We start from the raw sequence: 12,230 nt of genomic DNA, 5'->3' as shown, positions 1-12,230 counted from the left end.
CTGGAGGCAGAACATGAGTCGTCATTGGTATCTGATTCTTAAGAAAGGCCATGCAGGATGGGTATGATGCTGCTCTGCTGGATGAGCTCTTCATGTCTATAGACAATAGGAGTACAAGTGTTATCTTTTTAACCATGCCATAGTCAGAAGTATGACAGAGTGATGCAGGATACTGGTAGCTGACGGGTGGCATTCCTGTTTTCTCCCTAGCGTCTCCGTTAGCATGCTTAGGAAATAACACTGTATGGGGGGCTGGGAGAGCTCCATCATTGAGCAATGGTTTCTTTAAGCATTGGTCTATTACCTAGGGTGTGTAGTGATGATCCTGATGATCTCATATTAGGGGTCCTTTGTGTTCTCCATCTCAGGGTGGTCCTGATATCTAACTCCTCTGTAAGGCCCAGGAGCTTCGAAGCCAATGAAGTGAAGAAAAAACTACCTGGAGACTGGTGGACAGTCATGTTTAAAATGAGGGCAGGTATTTGCTCACAGGCTGCCTTTTCTGAGACATGCTCACAAGACAGGCTGGGAAGTCTTAGTACAACAAAGGCAGACATTTTGGAAGGCTAAACTTTCTACTCTGGTTGGGACAAGCTAGGAAATGGGGTGAGAAACCCGGAGCCTTTATAAACAGGACTACTTTCCAGCCTTCAGTAGATTGGGCAGGGAGGCTAATCTTGTCTCAGAGCCAAAGGAAACATCCGAAAATATATTACACACACATATTAACCTGTTCTTTCTGTCACTATTTAAGGCCTTGTATCTCATTATATGTTGTTTGTATTCTGGGGTAATGAATACTTTAATTTTTATTTATCTCTGTACTTACATTACGCTGCCTTGGTAACCTTGGGTTCCTGAGATAATGTAGGCTCACTATGACACCTTCGTTAAGATTAAAAAACCAGTTAGAAATAATTGTAGGACACAGATGGACAAAGGTAGTGTTCAGTTTGTGAAACACTGAACCACCAAGTTATGACTAAAGCGAGATGATTAAGATGACTGCAAGCAATATTGAGCACAATCTTAAAAAATGACAAAGGTCTTTACTTCAATCTTCTAATTTATTCTGTTTGTTGAGGAGGTCTTGAGCCTATTAACTTTCACAAAGAGTTTACAATTTTCAAAGCCTCTGTAAACAGTCTTAAATTTCCAGTTTTGATTGAGATACGTTAATTCTATTACCAAGACAGCAAACAAAAATACATTCATATGGATTATGGGCAGTTCATAATAGTGATGACACACAAAATAATACAGTCAAGCTTTCCTTTTTGATACCAAAATCTTGCATCTCCTAGGGATTGTGCAGGTAGTCTGTGCCTTTGTAACCTCCAATTCCTATAAAGGAAACGTGGTAGGTACATTTTGGGTTGGACTATATTGCTGTATTACTGGTCTTCCATTCTCAGGTTGTAAATGCTATTTCTGCAGCACACTCAGCAAGTGACCAGTACTAAAATTCAGGTATCCCACATGCTAGAGAGCAGGGCCAGTCCCCACACAAGAATTCTGCTGATGTCCATTTTTGTAAACTTTAGCATTTCCTGGAATGAGTATACTTTTGTATGGAAGCTAGATGTCATAACAATTCCACAGGCAAACCTGATTACACTGATAAATACTGTAAAATTATTGTATCAGAAATTGGATTCATTAAATATTTAAGTTGCATAAAAATTTACACATGATTTAGCCATCATACAAATAAAAATACATGAAAACCCCAACCTCTGATATTTATAGTAATAAAAGAACAAGTAACTTATTTAGAAAGGGCTTTTCCCAGTTTGCTTCCAGACTTCTTTTGCTCCTTTAATGCTTTCTCTTTTCACACATTTCCAGTATCCTTGTACCCCTTGCTGTTGTGGTACCTGTTATCAACAATAAACAACAAAGTTACATAGTTTTGTTCCATCTTTACATATAAAATACCTTCCCTATATTATGACTGTTCAACACACAAAAGCATAGCAGCATCATAGTGCTACTCTTCCACAGTTCGTATGGATAATACTGAGTATCAGAATTAGAACAACATTGCATCAACACCAGCCAATCTGCATTCAGGATTCCTCAATATGCTGAAATCCTCTTATTTTGCTGTACAGCCTATGTTTCTCAGACAGGTGGACAGCTAATCTCGATTGGCTGGTGAAGGTCTTTTCTCTCCCGGTGGAAAATTTCATTATAATTAATATTAGGCCCAAACTGCAGTTCCAGTCTGGATTCAAACTTTTCCATTGATCAGGGAGTTCAGTTCTGGCATACCGGTTCATGTTTAGCTTTAACTATAACAGTTATATAAACTATAAATATATATATAGAAAGAATTAAAATAAATGCTGAACAAGTTTACATTCCCCAAATAAAACAAAAATACCATCGAGAGGCCAGTTTAACAAATACCTGCTCTTCCTCTCATTATGGATGTTCTCTTATATACCACCAATGAGCTAATACTTATCCTATAAGAGATACTCCAATTAGAATGATAAATTCAGATTATAGACCCTAATAAGAGAAATCAGTTTGCTGCATGAAATGCCGATGTATCCCAGGATGTTAACCTGGGGGGAGTGATATCAAAGAGGAAGCATACTCAGCATGACTGCTATGCAGGTACACTTATTACAAACTCACTGGGAGTTTCTTCTCTGAGATGCCTGCTTTAAAGAGTTCCTCAGTTCATGTCAGAAAGACATTCTCAGACACTGAACTCCAGATCCTTCAGAAGCATCTGAATGTTTAGGAGCAATGTGCATGCAAGGTAATAGGGTAGTTTTTCTTCAGTAATTATCAGTAGTAGGAATCATCAGTTTTTAATGTTTTTTCCCTATCAACTAGTTTTGCCTTCACTTCTACAAATGTCAACACAGTAGAATTAAAAATTCCCAATGTTACACAAATGCGTCTGATGAAGTGGGTATTCACCCACGAAAGGTTATGCTCCAATACGTCTGTTAGTCTTTAAGGTGCCACAGGACTCTTTGTTAATATTTTTTGTGTAATTTAAAGGCAGTTAAATACTTTCATTGCAGATTTTAGACAACTCTAGTTTTGTTACCCTTAAGCCTCGATGCATCCTGTTCTTTAATACTCCTAGAAACTCTCCATGGCTGAGGCAATTATCTCCATCTAAATCAAAGATCTTGAAGACTGTGTCCAAAACGTTGTCTGAGAGCTCCTGTCCCGTTGCCACTTTCACAGCTCTCTTGAACTCAGCTAGTAAAAACATAATGTTAATGTTAATTACACAATGTATAACAACACATTACAGAGACATGAAGAAAAACTAAACACACATAAATAGTGGGATTCTGTACCAATTTGTGTCTTCTGGGTATCCTAACCTATGGTATTTGGGATGTGTGAACTAGTAACTTATAGACTCATAGACTTTAGGGTCAGAAGGGACCAATATGATCATCTAGTCTGACCTCCTGCACAAAGCAGGTGACAGAATCCTACCCATCCACTTCTATAACAAACCCCTAACCTATGTCTGAGTTATTGAAGTCTTCAAATTGTGGTTTGAAGACCTCAAGCTGCAGAGAATCCACCAGCAAGTGACCCTGGCCCCACGCTGCAGAGGAAGGCGAAAAACCTCCAGGGCCTCTGCCAATCTGCCCTGGAGGAAAATTCCTTCCCGACCCCAAATATGGCAATCAGCTAAACCCTGAGCATGTGGGCAAGACTCATCAGCCAGCACTCAAGAAAGAATTCTCTGCAGTAACTCAGATCCCATCCCATCACAGACCACTGGGCATACTTACCTGCTGATAATCAAAGATCAATTGCCAAAAGTAGGCTATCCCATCATACCTTCCCTTCCATAAACTTATCAAGCTTAGTCTTAAAGCCAGATATGTCTTTTGCCCCCACTGCTCCCCTTGGAAGGCTGTTCCAGAACTTCACTCCTCTAATGGTTAGAAACCTTCGTCTAATTTCAAGTCTAAACTTCCTAGTGTCCAGTTTATACCCATTTGTTCTTGTGTCTACATTGGTACTAACCTTAAATAATTCCTCTCCCTCCCTAATATTAATCCCTCTGATGTATTTATAAAGAGCAAGCATATCCCCCCATAACCTTCTTTTGGTTAGGCTAAACAAGCCAAGCTCTTTGAGTCTCTTTTCATAAGACAGGTTTTCCATTCCTCGGATCATCCTAGTAGCCCATCTCTGAACCTGTTCCAGTTTGAATTCATCTTTCTTAAACATGGGAGACCAGAACTGCACACAGTATTCCAGATGAGGTCTCACCAGTGCCTTAAATAACGGTACTAACATCTCCTTATCTTTGCTGGAAATACCTCGCCTGATGCATCCTAAAACTGCATTAGCTTTTTTAACGGCCATATCACATTGGTGGCTCATAGTCATCCTGTGATCAACCAATACTCCAAGGTCCTTCTCCTCCTCTGTTGCTTCCAACTGATGTGTCCCCAATTTATAACTAAAATTCTTATTATTAATCCCTAAATGCATGACCTTGCACTTTTCACTATTAAATTTCATCCAATTACTATTGCTCCAGTTTACAAGGTCATCCAGATCTTCCTGTATGATATCCCGGTTCTTCTCTGTGTTAGCAATACCTCCCAGCTTTGTGTCATCCGCAAACTTTATTAGCACATTCCCGCTTTTTGTGCCAAGGTCAGTAATAAAAAGGTTAAATAAGACTGGCCCCAAAACTGATCCTTGAGGAACTCCACTAGTAACGTCCTGACAGTTCACCCTTCAGTACGACCCGTTGGAGTCTCCCCTTTAATCAGTTCCTTATCCACCTTTCAGTTTTCATATTGATCCCCATCTTTGCCAATTTAACTAATAATTCCCCATGTGGAACCGTGTCAAAAGCCTTACTGAAATCGAGGTAAATTAGATCTACTGCATTTCCTTTGTCTAAATAATCTGTCACCTTCTCAAAGAAGGAGATCAGGTTGGTTTGGCACGATCTACCTTTTGTAAAACCATGTTGTAATTTGTCCCAATTACCATTGACCTCAATGTCCTTAACTACTTTCTCCTTCAAAATTTTTTCCAAGACCTTACATACTACAGATGTCAAACTAATAGGCCTATAGTTACTCGGATCCCCTTTTTTCCCTTTCTTAAAGATAGGAACTATGTTAGCAATTCTCCAGTCGTATGGTACAATCCCTGAGTTTACCAATTCATTAAAAATTCTTGCTAATGGGCTTGCAATTTCATGTGCCAGTTCCTTTAATATTCTTGGATGAAGATTATCTGGGCCCTCCGATTTTGTCCCATTAAGCTGTTCAAGTTTGGCTTCTACCTCAGATGTGGTAATATCCACCTCCATATCCTCATTCCCGTTTGTCATCCTTCCATTATCCCTAAGCTCCTCATTAGCCTTATTAAACACTGAGGCAAAGTACTTATTTAGATATTGGGCCATGCCTAGGTTATCCTTAACCTCCATTCCATCCTCAGTGTGTAGCGGTCCCACTTCTTCTTTCTTTGTTTTCTTCTTATTTATATGGCTATAGAACCTTTTACTATTGGTTTTAATTCCCTTTGCAAGGTCCAACTCTACATAGCTTTTAGCCTTTCTCATTTTATCCCTAATGTTCTGACCTCACTATATTAGAAGACCTCAATCCACATGCTCTTGAGCTTGCTTTGTATTTCAATGCAATCTTTGCTGCTTGTATTATGAGTTTTTAAAATAAATGATTTCTTCTGAAGCAACAAGAACAAATGGTAATCATTAATATTTGCTGAAAATAGCTGCACATTAAAAGGATTAACTACTTTTGGTTTACACCTGTGCATGTAGATTGCAAGGACTTAACCCACAAAGGTCTTATAAAAATACTAACATTTTATTTGGAATCAGTCTAATGCTAAATAATTCCATATGAAAATCTTTGTCTATAAGGCATTTTTTTCAAAGACACACTTCACTTCAATTGACAACCCCTCAGCTATTTTTTTTTTTTTTTAACAGCCAGTAACTATCAGGCACTAAAAAGTGCGTTTACAGCACACGGGTTTATATGCTTTTTGAAGGAGGCTTTAGGAACTGGTCTGCCCTTTCTTGAATGAGTGGAAGAGAGGAAGGTTTAACGGAATTCATGGAAGAAGCAGCCACTATACCATTCTGGGCCTCCATTTCCCCCTCTATCTTTTGCCATCCTCTTTTCACATTTTTATTGTTATTTATATGTATTGTGGTACTGCCTACAGATCCTAGCCAGGGCCCAGGGTCCTAATGTGCTTCAGGCTGTATACACGTAAAAAAAAAAAGCAGATTCTACCCCAAGTAACTTATAGTCTTAGCACATAAGAAACAACACACAGCTACAAAAAATCTCTGGGGGGTGGGGAAGGAGGTGAGGAGGAATGTGGAAGACAGGATAAACACAGAAATTATTATGCTTAACACAATAAGCAGCAATCACAGCATACAAACTGCCTAGTTTAGGTCAAACGTTTTATAGGCATCATGGACAAGATGCGTTTTAAGGTGGGATCTGGAGAAGAATAATGAAGAAATAGTAGTTTTATGTATTTTTATGGGGAGCTCCTTCCATTTATAGCACACTGCTCCTACTAGGAGGGCCACATACTAAAATTGAGCCCCATCTTCACAAATTAATGCTGTTGGTAACCCTGAGATAAACCCAGCTAGTTCTAAAGCAGATTAGAGGAAGGGCTACTCATGACTTAGTTCTCAGTGACACAAACAAGTTGGTTTAAGCAGTAATTTAAGTTCCACCACTAAGGGTTTGTCAACACAAACAGTTAGTTTATGTCAAGCTGGGGTGTTAATCTACCCTGTACTAGAATGGGGCTGAGTAACTGTCCGTATGCACCCTGCTGAAGTGCATTAATAGTTCATTAATGCACTTTGATTATTCCTATTTCAAAGAGGACTGAATCAAAGCACCTTAAACTGCTAATGCACATCAGCAGAGTCCACACAGTCAGTCCATGACAGGCTAGCACAGGCCAGATTCACATCCCAGCTTGCCGTGAACTACATTTTATTATAGATAAGCCCTTAGCAATATTATTATTTATTATTTGTATTACGGTAGCACATTGGCGCCCCAGTTGTGAACCAGGACTGCATTGGGTTAGATGCAGTATAAATACAGAACAGAAAGTCAGATTAACCTCCATGCACAAAGGACTGTGCCAAAAACTAAAAGAGTGTATTCATTAAGCATTGTAAGTGTAGAAAAGCTCTAAGTTGCAATAAAGAGATGTTTGTCATTCTTTGTAATGATTACAACAGTATCTCCCTTCCTCAAAAATCTAGATATTTGATTGCGAGAAAGAAAACAGTTACCCACCTTTTAGTAACTGTTGTTATTCGAGATGTGTTGTTCATGTCCATTCAAAGTAGGTGTGTGCACGCCGCGTGCACGCCAGCCAGAAGATTTTCCCCTAGCAGCGTCCGTAGGGTCGGCTCAGGCGCCCCCTGGAGTGGCGCCGCCATGGCGCCATATAAAGAGGCCCGCCAACTCTTCACCCCCTCAGTTCCTTCTTGCCGGCACTCCGACAGAGGGGCAGGAGGGTGGGTGTTGGAATGGACATGAACAACACATCTTGAAGAATAACAGTTACTAAAAGGTGGGTAACCGTTTTTTCTTCTTCGAGTAGTTGTTCATGTCCATTCAAAATAGGTGACTCACAAGCCTAACCTTAGGAGGTGGGGTCGGAGACCACTGCTGACTGGAGTACTGTGCGACTGAAGGCTGCATCATCCCTAGCCTGGTGCGTGATGGCGTAGTGTGACAAGAATGTATGGATGGAGGATCACGTGGCCGCTCTACAAATCTCCTGAGTCGGAACCTGATCCAGGAATGCTGCCGAGGAGTCCTGCGCCCTAGTGGAGTGCGCTGTGACCGGAGGGACAGGGGGTCTTTGCTATACGGTAGCATTCCTGGATGCAGGTCGCGATCCACAAAGAGATTCGCTGAGAGGAGACCTGGGAGCCCCTTCATCCTCTCTGCCACTGCGACGAACAGCTGGGTCGAGCATCTGAATGGCTTGGTACGCTCTATGTAAAAAGCCAAGGCCCTGCGGACACCCAGGGAGTGTAGCCTCCGCTCTTAGCTGGAGGCGTGTGGTTTCGGGTAAAACATTGGGAGAAAGACATCTTGGCCCATATGGAACTGTGAAACGACCTTGGGTAGGAAAGCCGGATGAGGTCTAAGTTGGACCTTGTCCTTGTAGAAGACTATGTACGGGGGCTCAGATGTTAACGCTCGAAGCTCCGACACCCGTTGGGCCGAGGTGATGGCCACCAGGAAGGCAGCCTTGTATGACAGGTACAGCAGGGAGCACGAGGCCAGAGGCTCAAAGGGAAGCCCGGAGAGGACCAGGTTCAGGTCCCAAGAAGGTGTCGGCTGACGCACATGCGGGAAGAGCCTGTCCATACCCTTGAGGAAACGCCCAACCAGTGGGTTCGCAAACACTGAGGTACCCCCTTCTCCCGGATGAAAGGCGGATATGGCCGCCAAATGTACGCGAATGGAGGAAAGGTAGAGGCCCAGTTGTCTTAGGTGAAGCAAATAGTCAAGGACAATGGGAATTGGAACCCCCAGCGAGTCGTGACCCCGCTGACCCGACCAGATGGATAAATGCTTCCATTTAGCCAGGTAGGTGGCCCTAGTTGGTGGTTTCCTGCTACCCAGCAGCACCTGCCTGACCTGCTGGGAACATTGCAACTCCACCGGGTTCATCCAGGCTGTAAGGTGAAGGGACTTGAGGTCCAGATGGTGGAGGGAGCCCTGGTCCTGCATGATCAGGTCCAGGAGTAGGGGCAGTGTCAAGGGCGCCTGAACGGACATGTGCAGGAGTGATGTGTACCAATGCTGGCGCGGCCACGCCAGAGCTATCAGGATTACCCTGGCGCGATCCCTGCAAATCTTTAAAAGCACCCTGTGTATCAGGGGAATCAGAGGGAAGGCATAGAGCAGGCCGTCTTCCCATGGCTGAAGGAAAGCATCCGACAGAGACACCCGACTGCAGCCCAGAAGGGAGCAAAACCGTCAGCACTTCCTGTTTTCCCTTGAGACAAACAGGTCTAACCGGGGAAAGCCCCAGAGCTGGAAAATTGAGCACATCACGTCCCATCCGAGGGACCACTCATGACCCTGGAACAAGCAGCTGAGGGTGTCCGCCAAGCTGCTCTGCTCCCCCGGAAGATAGAACGCTGTCAGGTAAGTGGCATTGTGGATGCAGAAATCCCACAGTGTGAGGGCTTCCCTGCAGAGGGGAGAGGAGCGTGCACCCTCTCGTTTGTTGATATAAAAGACTGCCGCCGTGTTGTCCGAAAGGACTGAAACACACCTGCTGGCCAGGTGAGACTGGAAGGTCAAACACGCCAAGCGGACCGCTCTCAGTTCCCTGACATTGATATATAACTCGAGGTCCTCCGGTGACCACAAGCCCTGCGTCCTGAGGCATCCCAGGTGCGCTCCCCAACCTCGATCCGAGGTGTCTGTCACCAGGGAGAGGGAGGGCTGTGGGGCAGCAAAGGGAACACCCATGCAGACCTCCTGCAGGTTGAGCCACCACTGAAGCGAGCGCAGCACCAAGCGGGGAACGGACACCACGGAGTCCAGGGGGTCCCTGACTGGGCGATAGACTGTCGCCAACCAGGACTGTGGCAGGCGAATCCGGAGTCTGGCGTGGACCACCACATAGGTGCATGCTGCCATGTGGCCCAAGAGCCGGAGGCAAACTCGCGCCTTGGTAACCGGGGCGCGGTGCAGTCCGAGATGAGCTCGGAAATTGCACGGAACCTGGACTCTGGCAGATACACTTTGGCATGTGTGGCGTCCAGAACCGCTCCTATGAACTCTGTGCATTGCGTTGGAGACAGGGTGGATTTGGCATTGTTCAACAAGAGGCCTAGATTGAGAAAGGTCTGCCTGATGAACAGCACCTGGGTCTCTACCTGCTCCTTGGAGTTGCCCTTTATGAGCCAGTCGTCCAGGCAGGGGAATACCTGGATGCCGTGCCTGCGCAGGAAGGCCGCCACGATCGCCATGCACTTCGTGAAGATCCTGGGAGCAGCTGACAGGCCAAACGGGAGCACCGTGAACTGCAGATAGGCGCCGGCCACGACGAACCTGAGGTACCGACGGTGCTGTGGAATTATGGTGATGTGGAAATAGGTGTCCTTTAAGTTGAGGGCGGCATACCAATCTCTTGGATCCAGGGACGGAATGATCGAGGACAGGGAGACCATATGGAACTTGAGTTTCCTCACAAACTTGTTCAGCCGCTGCAAGTCTAGGATGGGTCTCAGGCCCCCTTTTGCCTTCGGTACAAGGAAGTACTGGGAGTAGAAGCCTTTGCCCCTGCGCTTCCGCGGGACTTCCTCCACCGCCCCTGCCTCCGTGAGGGACTTCACTTCTTTAACCAGAAGTTGCTCGTGAGAAGGGTCCCTGAAGAGGGACGGGAAAGGGAGTTGGTGGGGCGGGAGGGAGGAAAACTGGATAGAATATCCCCTCTCTACTGTGCGGAGCACTCATTTGTCCGACATAATTCGGGACCAGGCACGGTAGAAGTGGGACAGACGTGACTCGAAGATAGGGGTGGGAGGATCCAGAGTCTCGATCGGAAGGTCGCCCTCGACCGTACCATCAAATAGGGGGTCTAGGCCTAGATGGTGGTCTTGACTGGCCAGACGCCTGGCTGGAGGGGTGATGCTGGTGACGCCTCCTGCCATTTCTACCCCGCCTGCGCCCCAGCTCCTGGCGGACCTGTGGCTGGTATGGGCGAGGGGCCGCCTGCGGCCTAAACTGTCTGCACTGGGTCGCGGGGGTATGCAAGCCCAGCGAGCGAAGCGTGGCCCTCGAGTCCTTTAAACTATGGAGACATTTGTCTCTTTTCTCTGAAAACAGCATCTGCCCTTCGAAGGGGGGGTCTTGAATCATCTGCTGGACCTCATAGGGCAGGCCCGAGACCTGGAGCCAGGCGCCCCGCCGCATGACGAGGCCCGTGGCCAGGGTGCGCGAGGCTGAGTCCGCCGCCTCTAAGGTGCCCTGGAGGGAGGCTCGAGAGATCAGTTTGCTCTCCTCCACTAGGGCCGAAAACTCTGATCTCGAGTCCTGGGGAAGGAGCTCCACAAACTTCGACATGGCCGAACACGTGTTGTGGCCATATCGGCTTACTATTGCCTGTTGATTGGCAATGCAGAGTTGGAGTCCCCCCGTGGAGTACACCTTCCTGCCAAAGAGCTTAAGTCTTTTTGCGTCCCTGCTCTTTGGTGTTGACCCTTGAAACCCTTGACACTCCTGCTGGTTAGCCGCATCTACTACCAGGGAGTTGGTGGGAGGGTGTGTACAGGTGGTCGTGCCCTTTAGAGGGGACGAAGTAGCACCGCTCCGTCCTCTTGGCAGCAGGGGCCAATGAAGCTGGTGTTTGCCACAGGGTGCGCGACGTATCTGCTATCGTCTTTATCAGCGGGAGGGCCACCCTGGATGGCCCTGAGGGGGCCAGGATGTCCACTACAGGGTCCGCGTCTGCCTCGATCTCCTCCACTTGGATTAGGAGGCTTTGAGCTGCTCGCCGAAGCAATTGTTGGAGAAGTCGAGTGTCCTCTAGGGCTGGAGCCACAGCTGTGCCCGAGACCGCCTCGTCCGGGGAGGACTCAGACTCATAGACTCTAGGACTGGAAGGGACCTTGAGAGGTCATCGAGTCCAGTCCCCTGCCCTCATGGCAGGACCAAATACTGTCTAGACCATCCCTAATAGACATTTATCTAACCTACTCTTAAATATCTCCAGAGATGGAGATTCCACAACTTCCCTAGGCAATCTATTCCAGTGTTTAACTACCCTGACAGTTAGGAACTTTTTCCTAATGTCCAACCTAAATCTCCCTTGCTGCAGTTTAAGCCCATTGCTTCTTGTTCTATCATTGGAGGCTAAGGTGAACAAGTTTTCTCCCTCCTCCTGATGACACCCTTTTAGATACCTGAAAACTGCTATCATGTCCCCTCTCAGTCTTCTCTTTTCCAAACTAAACAAACCCAATTCCTTCAGCCTTCCTTCATAGGTCATGTTCTCAAGACCTTTAATCATTCTCGTTGCTCTTCTCTGGACCCTCTCCAATTTCTCCACATCTTTCTTGAAATGCGGTGCCCAGAACTGGACACAATACTCCAGTTGAGGCCTAACCAGCGCAGAGTAAAGCGGAAGAATGACTTCTCGTGTCTTGTTTACAACATACCTGT

The 12,230-nt window shown here is 45.8% G+C and overlaps 1 protein-coding gene across 4 annotated transcripts in view; it reads right to left on the bottom strand.

Moving 5' to 3' along the window:
• Positions 1–1,048: 1,048 nt before the first annotated feature.
• The window catches only part of MICU2 (mitochondrial calcium uptake 2), a 266,388-nt gene continuing 255,206 nt past the window's right edge, over positions 1,049–12,230 (bottom strand). For all 4 annotated transcript variants that reach the window (XM_050937276.1, XM_050937277.1, XM_050937278.1 and 1 more), the window contains 2 exons: positions 3,071–3,228; positions 1,049–1,877 (listed from right to left, as the gene is read on the bottom strand). In XM_050937276.1, coding sequence (XP_050793233.1) covers positions 1,773–1,877; positions 3,071–3,228 — 263 coding nt within the window. In that variant the 3' untranslated portion in view covers positions 1,049–1,772. The remainder of the gene's footprint in view (positions 1,878–3,070; positions 3,229–12,230) is intronic.

This window comes from Gopherus flavomarginatus, chromosome 1, assembly GCF_025201925.1.
Source record: "Gopherus flavomarginatus isolate rGopFla2 chromosome 1, rGopFla2.mat.asm, whole genome shotgun sequence".
NCBI classification, from domain to species: Eukaryota; Metazoa; Chordata; order Testudines; family Testudinidae; genus Gopherus; species Gopherus flavomarginatus.
The sequence above is the reverse complement of the archived record's forward strand: the minus strand, read 5'-3'. Positions and strand labels throughout refer to the sequence as shown.